General features: G+C 42.2%; 1 protein-coding gene across 2 annotated transcripts in view; it reads left to right on the top strand.

The window, feature by feature from the left end:
- The window catches only part of LOC138742672 (phospholipid scramblase 2-like), a 44,711-nt gene extending 22,411 nt beyond the window's left edge, over positions 1-22,300 (top strand). For both annotated transcript variants that reach the window (XM_069897391.1, XM_069897392.1), the window contains 6 exons: positions 2,336-2,378; positions 6,387-6,607; positions 9,496-9,654; positions 12,173-12,334; positions 21,460-21,527; positions 21,627-22,300. In XM_069897391.1, the coding sequence (XP_069753492.1) occupies positions 2,336-2,378; positions 6,387-6,607; positions 9,496-9,654; positions 12,173-12,334; positions 21,460-21,489 (615 nt within the window). In that variant the 3' untranslated portion in view covers positions 21,490-21,527; positions 21,627-22,300. The remainder of the gene's footprint in view (positions 1-2,335; positions 2,379-6,386; positions 6,608-9,495; positions 9,655-12,172; positions 12,335-21,459; positions 21,528-21,626) is intronic.
- The last annotated feature ends 1,667 nt before the right edge of the window (positions 22,301-23,967 follow it).

Below are 23,967 nucleotides of genomic sequence, written 5' to 3'. Positions count from 1 at the left end.
TGTCCATAGACCCTGGATTCTTTGTTGTGTTTGAATCCATCTTCTCCATCATGTACAGTGAATGTCAGGGACTGCAGAACTAAAGATGCACAGAGGAACCTTGGGGATCAAGTTCATAGTGCCCCCCCCCACTCCCCCAAAAATGCCAACACTAATGGAGAAGGTGGTGATAAATGATTTTTGACATGCTTTCCTTCTTAGGCCAAAAAATTGAATATAAGAGTTAGGATATCATGTTGAAACTGTGCTAAACATTGGTTAAGTACAAATTTATTGTCACTGAGGTGCTGTGAGAAAGTTTAATTTGTGAGCAATCCAGCAGTCAACCATGCAGCAGTAAAACACAGCATGGAATAAGAGCTACGGAGAAAGATCAGGTAGAACAGACCAAAGGCAACATTATTTTACCAGTGCTGGAGGAACTATAGATGAGGAAATAAAAGATTTAAATTCCCCAGGACCAGCTTTCTGTTGTGGAAGCAATTTACACCAATTCCATGTGTAAACAAGGTCATCAGGTGTGAAACTCAAGCACATCAGCATCCAATTTCAAAACAGGTTCAAATTTCATTGTCTCTGTAGCAAGGCAACTATGGTAGGAGAAAGAAAACACACAAATGCTGTAGAAACTCAGCAGGTCAAACAGTGCCTTTATGTAGCAAAGGTGAAGATACATCACCAACGTTTTGAGCTTGAGCCCTTCATCAAGGTCCTACTATGGTAGGAAGTCAGCATGTATCTGAATGAACCTAAAATAGTTTTCCAAATACAGTTTAAAAACCCATGGTATCTGGACTTCAAGCAGCCAGCACCCTCAAGCAACTAGCAAAAAAAAAATCAAGGAAAATAAATGTTAAAAAATTAAAAAATACAGATAGTCTCTGACTTACGATGATCTGATTTGTGATTTTTTTTTCAAAGTTATCATGTTTGAATCTATACTGTACTTCAAATTTTCAGTGTCTCCCGACAGCTTTGTATCAATCCCCTCACAGATTCCACAGCCCCCACACTGATCCCACTGCCCCGCTCTCTCCCCACAGACCCCACAATGATCCCACTGCCCCGCTCTCTCCCGACAGCCCCGTGTAAGTCCCCCCACTGCCCCGCTCTCTCCCAACAGCCCCGTGTAAGTCCTCCCACTGCCCTGCTCTCTCCCGACAGCCCCATGTAAGTCCCCGCACTGATCCCACTGCCCCGCTCTCTCCCGACAGGTCCGTGCAAGTCCCAGCACTGATTCCACTGGCCCATGTGATCCTACTGCCTTTTTTTCGACACAATTTTTTTGACAGCCAATGGCAGTGCCAGCAATAACCCAAAACTTTTTAAAAGCACCCCAATTGCCAAAGCTGTGAATTACTGTAAACAATTTTTTTTTAAAAAAACACCAGCCGACCGGGCAGGAGCGGTGACCTTTTCCTGCTCCTGCTGGGAGAACGAGGTTACTGCTCTAGAGAAAGAGGTCACCACTTCTGCCACATGGCAGAAGCAGTGACCTCTGGAGCAGGAGCGGCGACCTTAACCTACGTGGCAGAAGAGGTGGCCTCAGCTTACCGGGCAGGAGCGGCGATCTCGTTCTCCTGGCAGGAACGGGGTCCTCGGGCTCTATATAATTGTAGAATGTCTAGGTGGGTTATGGTTGTGCCTGACAGTGGGGAGGTGTCAAGGAACAGGAGTTGTGATTCCAGGGTCGACGTACACCGAATTGGCATCAAACAGTTTTGAGCTGAGCTTAAGGTCTCAAAAGTAGATATGACATACAAGTTGACCCCCATATTTCAGTGATCTTTGAGGGTTTTATGACTCAAAGTGTTCGCCAAACTATATGATAATTAAATATTGCAACTGTTTATGAGGATTTTAAGGATACAATTACAGTCGGCAGGAAACATACCTCGAGGGTGAAGATGGAAAGTTGTTTGCTTGCATGAAAGGCATCTCAAGCAGAGCATTTTTTGCTGTTGATAGGATAATAATTGTGCGCTGAAATTACACCACTAGAACATTGTTGTGGAAACCGAACAATGATACAAGCAGAACAACAGTAAATGAGATAAGTGTAGGTAAGAACCTCTGTTGGCATGGACATTCGAACCTTTTCCATGCTATATAACTCAATAAATCTTAGCAGAGATCCATCTGTTAAAAGCAGTGCTGCACTCAGACATTTTAAACACGTCTTGAATTGGGTAAACATTTGGCTAAACCTATCAAAGCAGCAAAAAATTTTTTTAAAATCTTTGATTGTCAAAGTGAAATGTTCTCCAAAGGGATATATATATTTTTAGAATTCATTTGTTATACAGAGATGATTAACATTATGTTTCTATCATAGGTCGATCAACTTCTAGTTCATCAGCAGGTAGAATTGTTGGAAGGTAGGTTGTTATTACGATAAAGCAGAAGTGAAACTGGTTTTGAGGAAACCTGCTACTACACTGCTTTATATTCTGCATTATTTACTTGACGCACAACCCCATTTCAACCCCCTTAACACTGATAATGCTTTATTTCTCTTTTGGTGTTAGAATGACAAGCTCCGTCTTAGATTATGTGCATTTTTTATAAATAATAATTTGCAGCCTTGATGTCTGCTTTTCTAGTTATGAAATCAATCATAAAATTATGGAATTACAAAAGGGTGTCATTTGACTCATCAAGTCTGTGCTAGCTGCTAGCAGATGTATTACCGTCACGCTGTAAAATACTGACTGATAAATGAACAAAGAGCTGTATTAAATAATACTGAGACCATGTTTCCAGTACTCCTGAATCCCAGATTCTAACCATCCTCTAACTAAGAATTTTTGCCTCAAATTACCCTTTTACCTATATTTTAAATCTGTCCCCCCCCAGTCCTATCCCTCAATACAAGCATTTCCCTGCCTAAATTTCATTGTGATCTTATTGAACAGCAGGGAAAACAATTGGCCTGCGCCTGCTTCCTTGCTTCATGTTTCAAACCAGCCATTAAATTGCACACCGTATGAAATCTGTTCATTGCAGGAACAAAACTTTAGCTGCTCGTTGTGGCTGAAATCCTTTGTCTCTGAAATCCTTCCTGCACCCTTTCTTCACACCCTTGTGTTGTCAGAATGGGATGTATTACTCAGATAGAGATTCATTATTCTTTGTATAGTGTTAGCATAAGATGCCGGCATTTTAACTTTTGATATCTATTTATAAATCTCTGGATCGCAAGTTCACTGACCACTCTCCAGAGTCATAAAATTCTATTTTCAAAGATTATTGTACACCCAGGCTGTTTTGGTTCCTCTTTAATTCGTCTATATTTTCTTGAATAATGAAGGAACATTGAATCTTGTCTCTCATTATTTCTGTCTATGTTTACATGTGTTGGTATTAAATTACAATTGGCATTTACTTGGAAATTCAGCCAAGCCGACTACAGTATTTCCTCTTGCATATCTCCTCACTACTTGCCACAGCTCTAATCTTTATGTCATCTGTTGAAATTTTATTCCCCCACGCCCACATATACATGCCAAATAAGGTAGGTTGCCCCAGCACTAATCTCTGGAATCACCACTGTTTACCATCCTCCAGCATAATCCTATATTACAGTACAAGGAAATCTGCAGATGCTGTGGTTGTATTGCAATCGACAAATGTGCTGGAGAAACTCAACACAGCATCCATGAGAAGTAAAAGGTTAATTTTGTTTTAATTAAATAAAATTTCAAAAGTTATCATTCTTTTCCTTACCAATTTAAATTGATAACCTTAATTTTTCTAATGACTTGGAAAGGATGTTTTCACATGCCTTCTCAAAACTTTCCACACTTTTAAGTCTTCATGCCACATTTTTACAAAGCCGACTTCTTCTTAAAATATTTTTTATTGAGTTTAATAGAAAAACCCCTTTATTCATGATCTTCTAATTAATATAAATAATATATACATATCACAGGTAAATTATAAAGCATAAATATAATGAGTTACTTACCCCACTCGAGTTCTATGATCGAGTTAACAGTTAATCCATTCCTCATAATATAACAAAATTAATGCTGTATAGAAAATAGATAAGAAATAATTAAGATATCCTTATATTTTAAAAAAAGGATTCTATACTTCTCAGGTATTTTCATCTTATTCTGTGATATGATCAATATTAATGACTCGCAGTTAAAACCCATCTTTACCTAGTTTATCTCTACGAATTAAAAAAAGAGATTAAAAAGCCAACCTTTAACGGCAGTTTTATCCTTGTTAAAGGAGGAAAGAATCAAACGTGTGTTCATGCCACTCATTCTTCCACAATATGTTTTAAAAAGTCCTTTCACCACCCATCACCTACGTGCCTCTGTCAACCATGTCCACACCTGCCCCCACTTCCTCAAACTCTGCCCCATCTGCCTATCATCCTTCACCCCGGCTCAGTCTTCTTATGTTGCAGATGAATGATTTAGATTGTGGAAGAAGCAAATTAACAATGTCGAAAGTGTGCGGTCACGGTAGAAAAATAAATGGACAGACGAGTGCTAAATGGGGAGAAAATTGGAAAAAAAACCTCGATACAAAGGGAGCTGAAGGTAGACTTAGAGGTTGAGCCAGTGGTGAAGAAGGAAAATGCAATCTTGGCATTCATTTCAAGAGGAATGAAATATAACAGCAGGGATGTAATGTGAGTCTTTATAAGGCACTGGTGAGACCTCATTCATTCAAGTGCCTTACAGCTCGGCGTAAGCAATCATGTCTCTCCATCCATCACAATCTCTGACCCTCTGAATTGTAGTTGTTGTCTTCCTTGTTCTTCTTCGGTGAAGACTCCATCTTTGAGCTGAGACCGTAGTCCATGTTGAGTTCATGACTATACAAGGGAAACAATACTGAAGTGTTTTTTTCATTGCTTTCTTTAGTTGCAGTGAAGGGGTAACCCTGGCCATTGATCAACAGATTCATCTGCCCAGCATTTTTAGTTTTACGACATAAATTCCAAGTTGCAGGATCTGCCTGTAAAAACCATCCACCATCTGCATCCAATGGCTTCACGTGACCCTGTTTGGGAGGTTAAACAGGTTCTACACCTGTAGGCTAACAGACAGAAGGAGCGCCTTTTGTTGAACAATTGTGCAGCACCGACTCCAAAAATTGCATGAGATCTAATTTGGGATATTGTCAGCAATTTTAGGCTTCCATTTAAAAAAACGTGTGCTGACATTAGAAAGGGTTCAGAGGAGGTTCACAAGGATGATTCTAAGAATCAAAGGATTATCATATCAGGAGCGTTTGACAGCTCTTGGCTTGTACTTGTTAGAATTTAGGAGAAATGGCAGGGGAGGAGCAATCTCATTGAAACATTTCATATGTTGAAAAATATGGACAGAGTAGACAAAGAAAGGTTGTTTCTCATGGTGGGAGAGTCTAGAACAGTGGTTCTCAAACATTTTATTTCCACTCACAGCCCACTTTAAGTAATCCCTATGCCATCAGAGTTCTGTGATTAGTAAGGGATTGCTTAAAGTGGTCTGTGAGTGGGAAGAATCACTGCTCAAGACCCAATTGCTACTGAAATATTTTACTTGAGAAAAAATGTCATTGGCCCATTTCCTTTGGAGTTGTGAAACCGTGCACATGACGAATCAATGAGGTATGATTAAAACAGTGTTTTTCAAATTTTCTCTTTCCACCCTTAAGCAATCCTTTACTAATCACAGAGGATTTAATGCATAGGGAATACTTAAAGTGATATGTGAGTGGAAAGAAAAAGGTTGAGAACTACTGGTCTGGGACAAGAGGGCACAACTTCAGTATTGAAGGGCATCCGCTAGGAACAGAGATGTAGAGGAATTTCTTCAGCCACAGGGTGGTAAATCTGTGGAATTTGTTGTCACAAGTGGTTGTGGAGGATAAGTTATTGGGAGTATTTAAGGCAAAAATTGATCGGTTCTTGATTAGACAGGGCATCAAAGGTTATAGGGAAAAGGCCAGGCAGTGAGGTTGAGTGGGAAAATGGATCAGCTCTTGATTAAATGTCTCCATGGGCTGAATAGCCTATTTCTGCTCCTATGGGTTAAAGTTTTATGGTCTTATAGTCCACCTATCACCAACAGGCCCCCGTCTCACGCCTCCCCCTCTCCTCTAAACTACTTTCCCTCTCAACTCATTTCTGATGAAGGATATCAACTAAGGTGTCAGTAATTCCTTTCTCCCTAGAGATGCCACATAACTCTCTCTGCATGCTGTTTGCTCCAAGTTCTAGTATCTACAATCTCTGATGTCTTTTTTAAAAAAACTTCATCTTGTCTTCTTTCTTGCTTACATACTGCATGGGGAAGAAGCAAACAATTTTGGCTGGGTTCCTCATCAGCAAGTTCCATTTCACTAAATAGCCAGAGGTTTTCTCATCTTGTTGACTTTAGCCTTGACCGGATTTGAGACCAACAACAAATTTCAGATCAAGAATAGCCTTGGTCAACAGATCTTCTTTGCCGCTGAAGAAAATGACTTCTGCACTCGGAATTGCTGTGGTAATATGCGCCCCTTTGACATGAAGATTCTTAACCCTTTCGGACAAGAAGTCATGAATGTGTACCGGCCCTTGAAGTGCACTGGCTGTTGCTGCCCATGCTGTCTGCAGGAGGTTAGTGACGAGTATCGTTGAGGATTACATGTGCTGAATTCGATGCGGTTGTTAAGCACCAGTTTTTCTGGGGGACAATAGCGAATGCCAGAGGATGTGTGTTTAAGGTGTGTGGAGGAAAGTTCAGGGGAGATGTCAGTTAAGTTTTTATTTTCATTCAGAGAGTGGTGGGTGCCTGGAATGAAATGCCAGGAGTGTGGTGGAGACTGCCCCAATAGGGACCTTCAAAAGACACTTAGATAGGCACATGGATGTAAGAATAATAGAGGTGATGGGTGTGAGGTCTGGAAAAATTATTGTTGTTGAGTAGGTTTACAAAGGTTGGCACAACATCGTGAGCTGAAGGGCCTGTTCTCTGCTGTAATGTTCCATGTTCATTTCATCACCATTGATCACAAATAGCACAAAAAATTTCCTTTTCTTGAGTCCTCTCTATGTCTGCACTCACTTCCTTCAGCTGCTCTGTTTGATGAATTTTTTTCATCAACACTGGGAAATACCTGCAAAGATCTGGAATAAAAATGTTACATTTACGTGGTCAAAACTCTATAGTTCACTAAATATGGGATGTAACTCCAAACTCAACAACGTGGTTTGTTCATAATTGCCCTCTTTCTCCCCTCCTCCCCCCCCACCTCCAGAGAATGTTGCATTGATAGATGTAGCTTTTGGAAAAAGTCCTCGTGTTGGACCTTGTAGAGACACACAACGCTGGAGAAACTCAGCCGGTCAAACAGTGTTCTCTATATAGCCAAGATAAAAATGCATAACTGACGTTTCAGGCTTGAGGATTTCATCAGGTATGAAAGAATGTTGGCAGGCAACCAGACAAAAGTGTGGGGGGGGGGGGGGGTGACATGGGGGAAAAGGCAGGAGGTGATGGGTGGAGAAGGGAGGGAGGAGAGCAGCCATCAAGGGGAAGAGGGATGGCTGGATGAGTGGAGGGGAAGGGAGGGAGGAAACCTGGAGTGGGGGTAGGAAGAGGAGAGCAGATTAGCAGAAACCAGAAAAGTCAATATTAATGCCAACTTGCTGGAGAGGGTCCAGAGGGAAAATCAGGTGTTGTTCCACCTATCGCCTCCTACCTTTGTCCCACCCCCGACACTTTTGTTGGAACACCTACCTTGATGAAGGGCTCAAGCCTGAAATGGTTATCTTTGCTACATAAAGGACACTGTTTGACCTGCTGAGTTTCTCCAGTGTCCTGTGTTTCTACTTCAACCGCGGTGTCTACAGATTTTCATGATTTGTATTATATTGGACCTCATTTGCCATCATTATGATCTTTAAATTTTTAAAAATTTAGCACAATAATGGGCTCTTCTGGCCAACGAGCCTGTACCACCCAAATACACACACTGGACCAATTAACTCTCTCTTTGGAATATGGGAGGAAACCAGGACACCCGGACGAAACACACACAGGCGCGAGAAGAACGTGCAAACTCCTTACGGACAGCGCCAGATTCGCTGGTGCTGTATTAGCGTTGTACTAACCACCGCACTCACTGTGCTGCCTTAACTTAATAAATCGTATGGTGCTCCTTCGAATAAGAGCAAGGGAGTTCTCCCCAGACTACTGGCCAATACTTATCTCTCAACAGTATGAATAAATCAATGAGCTGGCCAGTATGTTATTATTTCAAAGAACTGGATAAGTACAGGTTGCCTGCTGTGTTTGTTACACTGACAGCATTCTAAAATTAATTCATAGATTGTAAAACATTTGGTGACCGCATGAGTTAAGATAGGTGCTAGAGAAATGCAGGTCTTTCCTTTATTATTCTTCTATCCATATGTGAAGGATTCTGTTACATCAAGGTATACAGTCATTCTGCCTCTATTTGGTGTGGTCACCTCCTTCCCTCTGCCTTGCAGCTGCTTGTGTTGTTGTACCTGGACCTTTCCATTGTCCAGCTCCCAACTGCTGTGTGGTCTCACACCTGCTTATCTTCCATTCATTTTTTATCTGACCTGTGAAGCTTTAATTTATTTTGCCTCTTTGAAACCATTGACAGTTTGGAAGGTAGCGGTCAGGCTAACAGGTGGGAAAATTTATTTTTTCTTATAACTGTTGCATTCCCCTTTCCGCATTGCCATGCTCATTCTTACTTTTTTTCTGCTTTCTTTATCATGTATCTCTGCCTTCTTGCTCTGTCTCCTTTTTCACTGTTGTTCGTCAGCGCCTCTCCTTCCTCAGGAGCTTGCGGTGGTTTGGTCTGACGTTGGAAACCCTGGCAAATTTCTACAGTAGTCTAGTGTTGACCGGCTACATTTCAGTTCTGGTATGGAGGCGCCAATACCTCTAAGCGGAAAGCCCTGAGAAAGGTAGTGGACATCGCCGAGGTCATCACTGGCAAAACACTCCCCACCCATCAAGAACATATACAGGAACACTGCCAATGGAGAGTAGCAGCAGTCACCAAGAATGCCCAGCACCCGCTCTGCTCTCTCTTCTGCCATCAGGAAAGAGGTGTCGGTACCACAAGACTCACGCCACCAGGTTCAGGAACAGCTGCTCCCCCTCCACCATCAGACTCCTCAACAACAAACTCAATCAGGAACTCATTTAAGGACTCTTAAAAACTTATAGACTTTTTTTCTCTCTATTGCACTATTTGTTTGTTTACATGTGCACATATATTTTGAGTTTAGTTTTTTGCACTATTGATAGGTGGTAATTAGGCCTCACTTGCAAAAAAAAGGATCTCACAATTGTGTGTGATGTCATGTGTGTAATCTGATTTTTTTCTCACATGTAAAGGGACCATTTCACTCAGAAAGAAATCTTGTTATGATGACGGTCCTCTGGTTTCATTGCAAGAAGTAGATTGCATCCTCTGCACTAGATAATAACCACAATGTGTTTAATACTATTTTCTTTGTAGATGGAAGTAATGGCACCACCTGGCCAGACAATCGGATATATCATTGAAACATGGAGTATGTGTCTGCCAAAATTTACAGTCCAGAACGAGAAGAGGGAGCCTGTTCTGAAGATCAATGGCCCATGTTGCGCCTGTGGCTGTGGAGATGTTGATTTCCAGGTATCGTTGCTTTCCTCTCCTCCCGGATCTCTTTGCGTGCTACTGAAGCACAGAGGAGTGGACATGATGTGCAAGTGGCCTGACTGAGTTGCGGGGGCGGTTCATCCCGTTCTGTTCTCTGCAAGCTACCGTAAATATTCGAGTATAATGCGGGAAAAAAATTCCCCCCTTTTTCCCCTCAAAAATAGGGAGGGGGGGTCGCATTGTACACAGGAGTAAAAAATTTTTTTTAAATTTCTGCAACTTGTGACTCGGGCCAAAGAGACTCCAACGCGACTCAAGCAGGTGAGGGGAGGGGGGCCATGAGAGATGACATCACAAATCGGGTTGGCGAGCGGGCGGAGAGACAACAGCGCGACTCGGGTGGGTGAGGGGAGGGGGGATCGTGAGAGACGGCAGCGCAACTAAGGCAGGGAGGGGGGATTGTATTATACATGGGGGTAAAAATTTTCCCGCTTTCCACTCAAAAAGGGGGGTGGGGTCGCATTATACAAGGAACACATTATACATGAATATTTACGTTAATCTCAATCTTTAACGGTGAGGTGCAAGCTTATCAGGTGCATATAGAATCTGATAGCAGTCCCTGTATGTACCACACTTTCAGACCACAGGATTTATTAGTTTAAGGCAGCACGATGTTCAGGTTTGTGGTTGGCACAATAACTGTTACAGTGCCGGGGACCTGGGTTCGAATCGATTGCTGTCTGTAAGGGGCTTGTACACTTGTTCCATTTCTGTGTGGATTTCCTCTGGGTGCTCTGGCTTCCTCCCACCTTTCAGAATGCCTTTACTCTTCCAGGTTTGATCCCAGCCTTTTTCTTCATGAGGATCCATTTTGTGCCAACCTTCTTTTCCACCTTGACTCTAATTGGTCTCCATCCTGCTCTTTCCAGCGCCCTTCTCAACCTGGTGTATGTGGGCAATCCATTGCTACAACTCATCTAATTACATTATGATCATTGCCTGAAAAATACATTTCCCAAAAGTCCCTACCTCGTTGACCAAACGAATCCCTGAAACCAGGCTCAGAATTCCCACCTAATTCTAATTTTTTTTTATTGAAGCAAACGTTCCTTTGAACATATCAAAAGATATTTGTATCTCTGCAATATTGTTGTCCCAGATAGTATTAGAAAAATTTTTTTAAAATCACTAGATATTTATTCTCTGTTGTTTGAATGTTTATCAGAACTGGATCTACGTGTTTATTCTGCCTCTTGAATGTTTGAGGCCGAATGTGCACTCTCCGCTATGTCCTCATCCTTTATTCATTCTACTAAAAGGCCAGCAGTATCAATCTTTCCAGAATATAATCCTTTTACAGAGCTGTTGCTCCTTACCAATGTGGCAATGCATCAGTTTTTAATTTCTCCTCTCCAACTTACCTGGAATTCCTTATCCCCATGAATCCTGAGCTATCATTCTTGCTCTCTAAGCTACGATTCAGTGACAGCCAGTTAATACCTTGACATCTCCTTCATTTTGATAATTTAAGTATCTTTATTCCCTCAGCTGTTTGTATGGAATAATGTACCCCTAAAATTATGGACAGAAATAATGCTCCACGTCAGCCTCAATGACACTGGATTGACAAAGGGATAAGGCCCTGGATGCAATTGCAGGCAACTGGCTAAAAAGGAAAAATAACTCAAAATGTCATAACCTTCTATGGCATGAACTAGTGAGGAGATAAACACATGGTACAGTTAGCACTGCATTCTTCCAGCCCAGCGATCCGGGTTTATATCCCATGCTGTTGGTGAAGAGTATGTACATTTAACCCGTGTCTATGTGGGTTTCCTTCGGGTGCTCCGGTTTCTTCCCATCCTTCATAAACAAAAGGGGGTTGTTGGTTAATTGATCACATGGACATATTTGAGCGGTGCGGTCTGGAAGGACCTTTTTCTGCAGGGTATCTTCAAATTAAATTTAACATTCAGAAGGATAAAAATAGATTAATAATAAATAGTGTTACATTTATTATTAGTTCGACTTATCGCCTCTCCCTGTGCACAAAAAGAACAATTTTCTTCAGAATAAAAATAAATGTAAAGAATATTGCAAATTTTAAAGATGTAAACACTGTCTGACTCCTCTTTCTTTCCCCTGTGGCATTTTCACCTGCTCCCGTTTTCCTTATCCGGCATTGTCTATCTTCCTTTGATTTCCCCCTCCAAATTCTCACCAAGCCCATGAGCAAAACTCCAAGGATGTTTAGATGCAACACAGCTGGGCCTGAAAAATTTCCAACAGCCCCTAGGATAGTTTCAATGCCCATTTAATCTAACGTCTTCCCTTGTGCACAGTTTCTTCAGATGAGCATTTATCTTCTCACTGATTCATGCCATCGAAGTTTACTGGATTTTGAGGTTTCTTTTCAAGATTCAATTTATGTAATTAAAAAGTTATTTTACGCAAAGTAATCACGCATGTGATTACTTTGTGACACCTAAATATCAAATGACTTAATAAAAATGTATTTAGACTTAACTTTTTTTTTCCATCTTAATTATAGGTTACAAACCTCGATGAAACTGAAACAATTGGCAAAATAACCAAACAATGGACTGGGTTACTGAGAGAAATGTTTACCAGTGCAGATAACTTTGGGATCCAATTCCCCTTGGATCTAGATGTGAAGGTGAAGGCAACCTTGCTTGCTGCATCATTCCTCATTGTAAGTAGTAACAAATCAGCTCAGGTTCAATTTGTAATTATCTCGTCATTTACAAACAGTCGAAACAGCATTTTTCTGGACCATGGTGCACACGTGTACACACACATCACCTAGATACATAAATTTACACGAATATATATAAATATTTCGGAATGATTTACTCAATTACAGGATACTTTTCATCAATTTCACAATGTGTACTTGAAAACACTGTCAGGGTTCTTACTGATTTTTTTTTTCCCCTTTTGCCATTGGCTCATCTTGCCTTGCTTTCCATCTGGCAGTGATAGGACTGTGCATAACCTTGGCATGCTATCTGACACAGAATAGATGGGCTGAAGGGTCAGTTTCTGCGCTATAGGGTTCTATAGTTCGATCCAGTCTTTCCTTATAATTCAAGTACAGCAACCCTTACCTGTCTGTCTCCCATAATTTAGGGCTTGTTTTCCTGTGCATTTTTTCTGCAACATTTCCAGCTCAATGACCTTCTCTGGAGTTGGGTGACCAAAACTGCACACAATACTCACTGAGTTTAAACTCATCCTAAACTCCCCGCTTCTCCAATTTCCCAATTTTAACCACCTCACAGTGGACAACTGTCAGACCACTAAAATCTCCCTCCAGCTGCCAAACCCCCTAAAATCTGGAATTCTCTCCCCATTTTGTCTCCATCTGCCAAACCCCTAAAATCTGTACAATTTGTGCACCTTTATCAGGATCCTTCTTCCTCCCCTTCAACCTTGTCCGCTCCAAGGAAAAGAGAGTCCGCCCGGTCCATGCCATGGCTGAAGTCAAGTTTGCTGTCATCTGATTGCACAAGTGCAACCCAACGAAACAGCGTTCTCTGGTCTTCGGTTCAAGACACATAACATTCATAGAGATGAACAATACATATGCAAGACAAGTACTTCATCTATACAAATAAATAAATATATATTGTTTTGTGAATATTAGAGTCTCGGAGGGTTAGTGTGAAAAGTTCCTTTGGTTGTTCAGCATTCTCACTGCCCGTGGGAAGAAGCTGTTCCTCAGCCTTGTAGTGCTGGTTTTGATACTCCTGTATCTCTTCACCGATGGGAGCAGCTGAAAGATGCTGGGTGAAAGGGGTTCTCAGTGATTTTGCATGCCCTCTTCAGACACTGATTGCAGTAGATCATGTCTGAGGGGGGCAGAGATACTCTAGTGATCCTCTCTGCTGCTCTTGTGGTCCTGTGGATTGACCTCTAATCCATTTCTCTTTCGCTCCTTCCAGACAACATCCAGCTAAATCTCCTTTCCATTCTCTTCAATGTTATTATGGCTCTCCTTTAGTGTAGAAAGCAGAAAAGCCCAGCTCTGACTGGGCTTGTGCTTGTACTTGTGCCATTCCTCCTTGTTCTTGTATTCCATGCTCTGGTCAATGAATGCATGTATCCCATGCATTCATTGTCATCCTATATCACTATATTCAGTAAAGAAATAACAAGATCAGGACGAGGACGTTAGTGGCTCATGGCATTGCTACATTACATAAGACTTCAAAACACCCATATTTGTGCCCACACCAGATGTAAACACCTAGTGCTGCAGAAACAATAACAATTCTATTTACATAGAACCCATCAAGTGTAAAAACAAGAGCACTCAGGAGAACATTATAAAATGAAATTTATATCCTAGCTAAACAGAAACAAAAGTCGCCAGAAATGATTAGTTGGTCTGGTAGCAGCTGCAGAGAGGGGAGCAAAGACTGATGAAAGGAACTTTCGAATACTTGAGGGTCTTGAATAATTGTGGGACCATATGTGATTGATTGTTGAGCAGACATTTTCTCATTGCTGTTTGAAGCATCTTCCAATCCACAAACCAGCCACAATTGGTCAGTGACCCCCTCTTCCTCTGAATAGTAGGAACAAAAAACATACGGAATGCATACCTAATCAGGGAAAGACTTGACACTCCTTTCAAACAAGTTGGATACATGTGTAAGAGGAGCACAAACCTCCTCTACGCCAAAATGCAGATTGGGTGACAACGTGACCGAATCCCTACACTCTGTGGGTTTTTAGCTTGATTGTCCTGTATCCTGCTATTTCGGCTCCCTCAGTTACATCTGCAATTATGCTTCTGTCCTCCTTGTCATCCACTGTCAGTGTGAGGTGAAACATACACTTGAGGAACAATGCATCATATTCCTCCCAGACAGTCTTAAACCTAACAACATGAACATTGATTTTTTTTTTTCCCCAACTTGAGCTAATCCCCTTCACCACCCATTTGATTTCCCTGTTTCCATTTCTTCACCTACCCCAGTACTTTTTATTCATCTCTCTCTAATCTCTTAGCACCCCTATTCCTAGTGGCTTCTACCTCTACCTGCCTTTCCATCTCTCACACCTCCTGTCCTAGACCCTTTCAGCTCTAGGTCCGTCACCCAATTTCTTTCACCCTCTATATACGTAGTAATGTCACTTTTTCCTTTATTCTCGATTAAGGGTCCAGACGCAAAACATTAACTGACCACTTCTACCCATTCATGCTATCTGACCTCCTGAGTTCTCCAGCAATTCTTTGTTTTTCAGGATTAATATGTAGCTAAGAACCACAAAGGTTATATGGCAAAATATAAATTTGTGTGAAATTCTTCAAAGAACATTGGAAGTATTCTAATGAGAACAACCTAAAGGGCCCTCCATAAAGTTTGGGTCAAAGACTTTTTTTTCCTCTATTTGCTTCTGTGCTCCACAGTTTGAAATTTGTAATCAAACTGTTCACATATGATTAAAATGTGCATTCCAGATTTTATTCAAGGTTATTTATATTCTTCTTTGGCTTGGCTTCGCGGACGAAGATTTATGGAGGGGGTAAATGTCCACGTCAGCTGCAGGCTCGTTGGTGGCTGACAAGTCCGATGCGGGACAGGCAGACACGGTTGCAGAGGTTGCAGGGGAAAATTGGTTGGTTGGGGTTGGGTGTTGGGTTTCTCCTCCTTTGCCTTTTGCCAGTGAGGTGGGCTCTGTGGTCTTCTTCAAAGGAGGTTGCTGCCCGCCAAACTGTGAGGCGCCAAGATGCACGGTTTGAGGCGATATCAGCCCACTGGCGGTGGTCAATGTACCAAGAGATTTCTTTAGGCAGTCCTTGTACCTTTTCTTTGGTGCACCTCTGTCACGGTGGCCAGTGGAGAGCTCGCCATATAACACGATCTTGGTAAGGCGATGGTCTTCCATTCTGGAGACGTGACCCACCCAGCGCAGTTGGACTCGATGAAAAAATATACATTTTGGTTTAACTATATAGAAGTTACAGCACTTTATAAACATAGTCCCCTCATTTCAGGGCACCTTAATATTTGGGATATTTATGTTCGCAGGTGCTTGTGAGTTTAATTGCTTCATTGTTGCAAGTACAAGAGAGCTCGGTTTGCTTCTAATCCTTTGATCACCTTTGAAGTCTGTAGTTGTCATTTTTCAACATGAGGACCAGAGTTGTGCCATTAAAAGTCAAAAGAAGCCATTATGAGGCTGAAAAACAAAGAATAAAACAGTAAGAGGCTTCACCCAAACCTTAGGATGATCAGAATCAGCAATTTGAACATCATTAATAAGAAAGGGTTTACTGGTGAGCTCAGTAATCTCAAAGGGACTAGTATTCCAAGGAAGACCTCCAATTAATTCAATTAATTGAATTCTCATCATAATATGTAAAAATCCCCAAACAGGTGTCCGACAGATCAGAAACGCTCTCCAGGAGGCAGTTGTGGATATGTCCATGACTACTGTCTACAGAAGACTTCATGAACAGAAATACAGAAGCTGCACTGCAAGATGCAAACCACTAGTTAGTCACAAAAAAGGGTAGCCAGATTACGGTTTGGCAAGAAGTATTTAAAAGAACCTGCAGAATTGTGGGAAAATGACTTGTGGTGAGATAAGATCAAGTATCAGAGTGATGTTGAAGTGCCAGTTGATGAAGTAGACAAAGACGATGTGGTCGAACAATAATCATGGCTTTTATTAGCAGAAACTCATGGTACAATAATGAAAGACAATAGGTGCATGCACAGTTATACCCAAGGGGAGTGTCCTTAACAGTCGAGATAATGCACAGCCAATGTTAGTACAGCAAGGCTCGCCAGAGGGGAGACAGGCAGCTTGGCAGACATTCACCACAGTCTCCCCCCGGTAGAAGAAGTTAAAATCAAAAGGACAGCTGCTAGGAAAGACTGAAGCAAGTGATACATGGATACCATGTTTAGCATTGAGAATACTCTAACAGCCAAACTACACCAGTATCTAGCAAGCAATCCAATATAATTAGATGTTTTATGAATGTGTCAGCCTATCAGGTTGTTTACGAATTCTGGTGCTTCTTCTCAAAACAGGTGACTCCTTTGCAGCCTTGGGAACTGGTACAGTTCCTGGGTCTGTAGTGTGGGAAGGACTGACTTCTGGACCCACTCCAGAATCGCTAGCATGAGGCAGTGGAGTTTCAGGATGGCCATCTGAAAGCTTACTAGGGTTCACAAGCTGGGGGGGGTGATCCCAATCTCTCAGGCCCACTCTGAGTAGGGTTGTGAGGAAGGGGCGAACCAGGTGAGGCCAGATCTCTTAGAGGTACAGTGTCAGTACTCCCACCTGGGAATTTAATATTAGCGTAGTTGGGGTTGGTATGCAGTAGCTGAAATGGTTGGACTAGGGGGTCTGTTTTACGCGCCTGAGCATGGCTCTTCAGCAGCACGTTTCCAGGCTCAGATAAACAGGCTGGCCAGTCCATCACCGTTCCTGATTTCCTAGGAAAGGCAAACATGCGTTCATGAGGTGTTTTATTTGTTGCAGTACACAATAATGACGGAATAGAGTGTAGCGCCTCAGGCAGCACCTCCTGCCACCAGGTAACAGGGTAACCATGTGTTTTTAAAACAAGATTAACAGTCTTCCAGACTAGCATTAGCCCTTTTGACCTGCCCATTGCCCTGCGGTTTGTAGCTCATGGTACGGCTAGTGGCAATCCTCTTCCGCAGCAGTGCTCGCTGCAGTTCAGCACTCATGAATGCTGAGGCCCTCACGGTATGAAGGTAAATGGGAAAACCAAAAATGCTGAAAATTCTGCCAAGTGACTTAATGACAGACACTGACAAGATATCAGGGCAGGGTATTGCAAAGGGAAACCTGGAATATTCATCATTACAGTAAGGAAATATACATTTTTGTTGTTGTAAGGTAACGGTCCTTTAAAATCTAAGCTAATCCTCTCAAAAGGTCAGGCTGCCTTGATGAGAGTGGCCTCCGGAGCTTTGAAGTATTGCGGTTTGCATTCTGCGCAAATGGGACAGCTTTTAGTCAGTTTCCTGACTTCTTCCAGAGAGTAAGGCAGGTTGTAAGCCCTTATGTAGTGGAAGAACTGCGTGACTCCTGAGTGGCACAGTCTGCTATGGATCTCTCTTAGCCCCTCCAGCTGAGCACCAGCAGCAGATCGTGATAATGCGTCAGAGGGATCATTTAACCTGCCCGGCCTGTACTGGATCGCATAATTATAATTGAGAGTTCTATTCGCCAGCGTGCCATCTTATCGTTCTTGATTTTACTTTTGTGTTTAGTACTGAACATGGAGGCTACAGATTTCTGATCAGTGACAAGAGTAAATTTTCTGCCAGCTAGAAAGTATCACCGGTAGCGAACAGCTTCAATAATAGCCTGGGCTTCTTTTTCAATGGCAGGATGTTTAAGTTCAGGTCCGTGTAACGTGCGTGAGAAGAATGCCACAGGTCTGCCCTTTTGATTAAGGATTCCTGCCAAGGCACAATCTGAGGCATCAGTTTCCACTTGGAATGGGACATCCTCGTCAATGGACGAGAGTGCAGCTTTGGCAATATCAGCTTTAATTCTCTCGAAAGCATTCAAGGCCATTGGAGAGAGAGGAAAATATTTTGTGTCAAACAGAGGGTGTGCCTTCGTGGCATAGTCCCGAACCCATAAGGGCTTTTGCTGAGGATGATAACTTCTTAAGGGGGGCCATTCTTTCCGGGTCGGGGCGGATTTCGCCCTTGCAGACGATGTAGCCCAGAATGGGTAGCTCTGTCGTGTTGAACACACATTTGTCCTCGTTAAATGTAAGGTTGAGTTCTTTAGCTGTTGCTAAAAATTTCTTTAAGTTGTTGTCATGCTCAGCCTGTGTTTTCCCACAGATAGTGACATTATCCAGGTAGGGAAACGTACCCTGTAACTCATACGTCCTAACAACCTTAACCATTTCCCTCTGAAACACGGACACACCATTAGTGACCCCAAAAGGTACCCTTTTAAACTGGTATAACCCCTCATCAGCCTCAAAAGCCATATAGGGCTGTTCCCTTTTCTTAATGGGGATTTGGTGATAAGCTGCTTTGAGGTCGCTAGTGGAGTACACTTTGTATTGCACTATCTGATTAATCATTTCATTGATGCGTGGCAGGGGGTAGGCATCCAGGTTCGTGTAACGGTTGATTGTCTGGCTGTAGTCAATAGCCAGTCATCTCTTAGAGTGATTTTTCACTACCACTTGGGCCCACCACGGACTCTTACTAGGTTCAATTACTCCCTCTTTAAGCAGTCTCTGGGTCTCTGCTTTGATAAACTTATGATCCTCTTTGCTGTAAGAACGGCTCCTGGTGGCCATCACCTGACACTCAGGGTAAATCACTGAAAAGGGAAGGAGCTTTGATCTTTAATGTGGACAGACCACAGTAACTAGCGCGGGGGATGGTAAGTGTGGGTAGTCGCCCACCAAAATTTAACACTACACTGTTCATCTGAGATTGAATATCTAACCCCAGTAACACAGGGGCGCAGAGCTCCAGTGTAATAAAGATCCACACATCAGCAAGGCGATGTCCCTGCAAATTTAAAGTAACCTTACTCTTGTCCCATACAGTTTTTGTAAGTTCACTACGAGCCATCGATATCTTTCTGTTCACTGGATATCTCCGCAAATGTAAGGCTCTGGCAACTTTCTCGTGGATGTAGCTGTCAGTACTCCCTGAGTCTATTAGACAATCAAGAGTTTCACCATTCATCTCCCCCTTCATAGTAGACCAGTCTGTAACATCCCCCAAGCTTTACAGTCAATTGAGCGATCACAGGGGATCTCACTTCACCGTCACTTGAAGTTGAATCAGCCTCCTCGTCTGAAGATTTCCCCCTTTTCACAGTTGTCTTGCATTCCTGTCACTCTTTGTGCTTCTCTTCTCCTTCTTATCAGTGGGAGTACTTTTCGCCTTGCACGCTTTAGTGAAGTGGCTGAGTTTCCCACAATAGCTGCAGGTAGCAAATTGAGCCGGGCACTTCTGTCTGGGGTACCAGCTCTTATCACAGAAGTAGCATTTTTCAGGAGTTTGTCCTTTTCTTTCCTTCGGGGTTCCAGCACTCCTGGATGTTTCCTTTTCGGTTTCTAGCATTTCACTGGGCTGCATGGCACTTCTCAGTGGTTTGGCTAGAGTGACTGCCCAGTCGTAGTTTAAGGGCTCCATCTCCAGCAGCCTCTGTCGGATGTAACTGGAATCAATCCCGTTGACTAAAGCATCCAGCTTCAAGGCATTGTGGTGTTGTTGCACATTGACTGCCCTGACATCACATTCATTTGCCAGCGAGTCGTGGGCCAGTGCATAGGCAGCATCACTTTCCCCGGGTTTCTGGCGTCTAGTCAGCAACTGGTGTTGAGCAAGCACCACATTCCGTGGCACTGCATAGTAAGCAGACAGACGTTCCCGGGCTATAGCCAGAGTGGTAGCTCCTTGCGTTACGGCGAAAGGGACCTCACCCAGCAGAGAGTTCAGGTGACCCCACTGTATCGCCTCATCGACCACGTTGTTTCGAGCCATGGAGTAATCGAAACAAGCAATCCAGTGGTTGAAAATTTCTCTGGCCCTCGGGGCAGACTGGTCGATTATCAGCCACTCTGGCTTGAGAGCTGCATCCATTTCTGCTAATAAAATTGAAGTGCCAGTTGATGAAGTAGACAAGGACGATGTGGTCGAACAATAATCATGGCTTTTATTAGCAGAAACTCGTGGTACAATAATGAAAGATAATAGGTGCAGATACAGTTATACCCAAGGGGAGTGTCCTTAACAGTAGAGATAATGCACAGCCAATGTTAGTACAGCAAGGCTCACCAGAGGGGAGACAGGCAGCTTGGCAGACCTTCACCACAGATGGCAAGAGCAAAGTGTGGAGGCATAAATGAACTGCTCAAGATCCAAAGCTTTCCACCTTTTCCATGGTTTGCATTGTCCAGTCAGGGGAGAACATTATCTTGAACCATATCAAGAGCTTTGATTCATTTCTACAAAAAAGAAATGTGAGGATTTGAATGGTTATTACCTTCATCAAATTAAGTATATACTTCACACAAGCTAAGTTTATTGTCATCTGATTGTACAAATACAGCCCAACCAAACAGTGATCTCCGGTCCACGGTGCAAAACATGCAGACACACAACCAGACATAGCACATATAGACAAACAATACATATGCAGGACAAGTATTGCAGGACTTATAGTATTGTGAGCAGTTTTGGGCTCTTCATTTAAGAGAGAATTGGAGAGGGTGCAGAGGAGGTTCACAAAGATGATTCCGGAAATGAAAGGGTTATCATGCCCATTGGAATTTAGGAGAATGAGGGAGGATCTCATTGAAATATTTTGAATGTTGAAAGCAATGGGGAGAGTAGATGTAGAAAGGTTGTTTCCCATGGTAGGACAAGAGGACACAATTTCAAGATGGAAGGGTGTCCACTTGGAACTGAGATGTGGAAGAATTTCTTTTGTTAGAGTGTGGTAAATCTGTGGAATTTGTTGTCACTGGAGTTGGTGGAGGCCCAGTCATTGGGTGTGTTTAAGGAAGAGATTAATAAGTTCTTGATTAGCGAGGTCATCAAAGTTTTGGGGGAGAAGGCCGGGCAGTGGGGCTGAAAATGGATCAGCTCATGATTGAATGGTGTAGCAGACTTTGATGGGCTGAATTGTCTATTTTTGCTCCTTTGCCTTGTGGTCTAATGCAGATTTATCTATACTCTTGGGGAAGTACAACTTTTTTGTGATTTTGTTTGAAAATTAAGAGATTTTAGCCAACTTAATTTAACTGGAATTAATTATTTTTTTTCCCCATAGGATTTTTTGTACTTCGAGAAGAACAATTAGTGAGCAAAGATTTGACAAAATATGAAATAATCTCCACTGTAAGTGTCTGTACCCATTTTCCTCTTTTTCTTGTAGCATTTAACCTCAACAATTCCATACATCACTTCTCATGGTTTATTTCATGATTTTAATTACAGAGTTTGAAGCTGATTCCAAGGATCATTGTGACTCTTCCACTGTCGTTTGAGAATCGAGAAATGGCATAGAACAGAACAAATCGGTTGGTATGAATCTGATTGGATATCCAATTGGACAGACTGATGTGGCAAAATTACACATTTCTGGAAGGTAGAATTAACTGGCAATTTTGTTTGCCAGCTGAACCAACTTCCTGACTCAGTTCAAATAGAACATTTAAGGTGGCGGCCTGCGTCATGGGCATGCTATTCTCTTCTACTATGTTCCATTGTTCCCTGGCATTAGAGGCAAGGGTAGAGAATAATGGATAACTTGCTGTTTAGTTCTTTGCATGGTGTAACCAGCTCTTCGCGTGGAGTGACTTTTTTAAAATATGCCGCCAAAACTATGTGCATTATTTTACCTTTTGTGCAAAGGAATAATTCATCAGTTTTCTAACACCAATTTGTTAGAAATACATACATCATACATTTATGTATAATTTGTATTTGTGGTATTTTAGAATACATAATTTTAAATTTTGACACCATCGGAATGATTTGTAATGTATGTATTTGGTATCAGAATTTATTGTCATGAACAAGTCACAAAATTCGATGTTTTGTTGCAACATCAACGTGCAACATTCATATAATCACTTTTACAACAATAAATTTAAAAAAATACCAAAATATTGCACGAAAAGTAAGCCTGTATCTTGGTTCACTGATCATTCAAGAATCTGATGGCAGCGGGGAAGAAGCTGTCCTTGTGCCGCTGAGTGCTTGTCTTTAGGCTCTTGTACCTTTATGGGTGGCACGGTTAGTGTAGCGGTTTGTACAATACCTTTACAGCACCAGTGATCGGGACTGGGCCTGGGTCCTCATCTCATGCTGGCTGTGAGTTTATATGTTCTCCCTGTGTTCCCTTTATCTGCGTGGGTTTTCTCTGGGGGCTCCGGTTTCCTCCTATCCTTCAAAACATACTAGCATTTAGGTTAAGGGGGTGAAATTTGGGCAGTACAGACTAATAGGGCCGAATTGACCTGTTACAGTGCTATATGTCTAATTTTAAAATTTCCAGATAGTAGCAGGGTGAAGAGGATGGTGGGAGTCTTTGAGGATAGTGGCTGCTTTATTAAGACACTGCATCTTGTAGATGTCCTCGATAGAGTGAAAGTTGGTGCCTGTGATGTCGCAGGCCGAGCTAACAACCTTCTGAAGTTTTTTCATGCCATGAGAGTTGGTGCCTCCATGCTAGACAGAATACTCTCCACAGTCCACCTGGAGAAGTTTTCCAGAGTCTTCGGTGACATTCTGAATCTCCTCAAACACCTCACAAAGTGTAGCCACTGGCGAGCCTTCGTCGTGATTGCATCAACATGGAGGCTCCAGGACAGATCCTCAGGGTTTGTTAACACCCAGGAATTTGAAGTTCTTGATCCTCTCCACTACTGAGCCCTTGATGAGGTCTGGGTCATGTTCCCCTGACTTTCTCCTGAAGTCCACAGTCATCTTGGATTTGTTAACGTTGAGCACAAGGTTGTTAGCGTGACACCATTCAACAAGCTCAATTAGATGGCAAAATCGCTTATTGTCATCACCCTTTTGTTCAATCCAAATACCTCCGTGGTTCTGCCTGCATTTTGCTCATACCTTGCAAAAGGGTTCAGGCCTGAAATGTTAGTTACCCTTGACTTCCTATTGAGGCTGCGTAACCTGCTGAGTTTCCCCACCTCTGTTGTGTATTGCACTACAATCACAACGTGCAAACTTTCTTATTTACCTCGATGGTTCTGGCTCTATTTGATTCTGCCTTTAATAAACTATTTTGCAGCTTTCCCAGAGATATTCAGCAACTTAACACATTTGTAATTATCAAATCTATGTCAGTGTTTTTATTGTAGCCAGAGTAAATCACAAGTTATTGTTTGAGTTAATTGATTGCTGACACCACACTTGAGAAAATGATGGTTCTTTGTATTGTTAGAAAAGCAATTTTCTAGTTAAGGAAAACCCAGCTTTTCAGTTAAATGTAAAAGGGAAGCAGGTACTGTGTCTGGAGTGCACAATGTTTTCAATGGGACTGTGGAGAGGTCCATTGCACATAGTCAGTTTAATGGTCCTGGTAATTTATAAAATAGAACCAAGAGTCAGACATCTGGTGCATTGATCCTGCTCCACCATTTAATAATATTATGGTTGATCTAGCCTACCCGCCTGTTCCCATTACTCTTAGTATCCTGACTCTGCAAAAATCTACGTGTCTTAAATTCAATGAGGTAGCCTCCACTACTTCCTTGGCTGGAGAATTCCATAGATTTGCTACTCTGTGGAAGAATCAGATCCTCTGTCACATCTG

This window comes from Narcine bancroftii, chromosome 9 (assembly GCF_036971445.1).
Source record: "Narcine bancroftii isolate sNarBan1 chromosome 9, sNarBan1.hap1, whole genome shotgun sequence".
Lineage (NCBI taxonomy): Eukaryota > Metazoa > Chordata > Chondrichthyes > Torpediniformes > Narcinidae > Narcine > Narcine bancroftii.
Note: the sequence above shows the minus strand (reverse complement) of the source record. Positions and strands in the feature narration are given on the sequence as shown.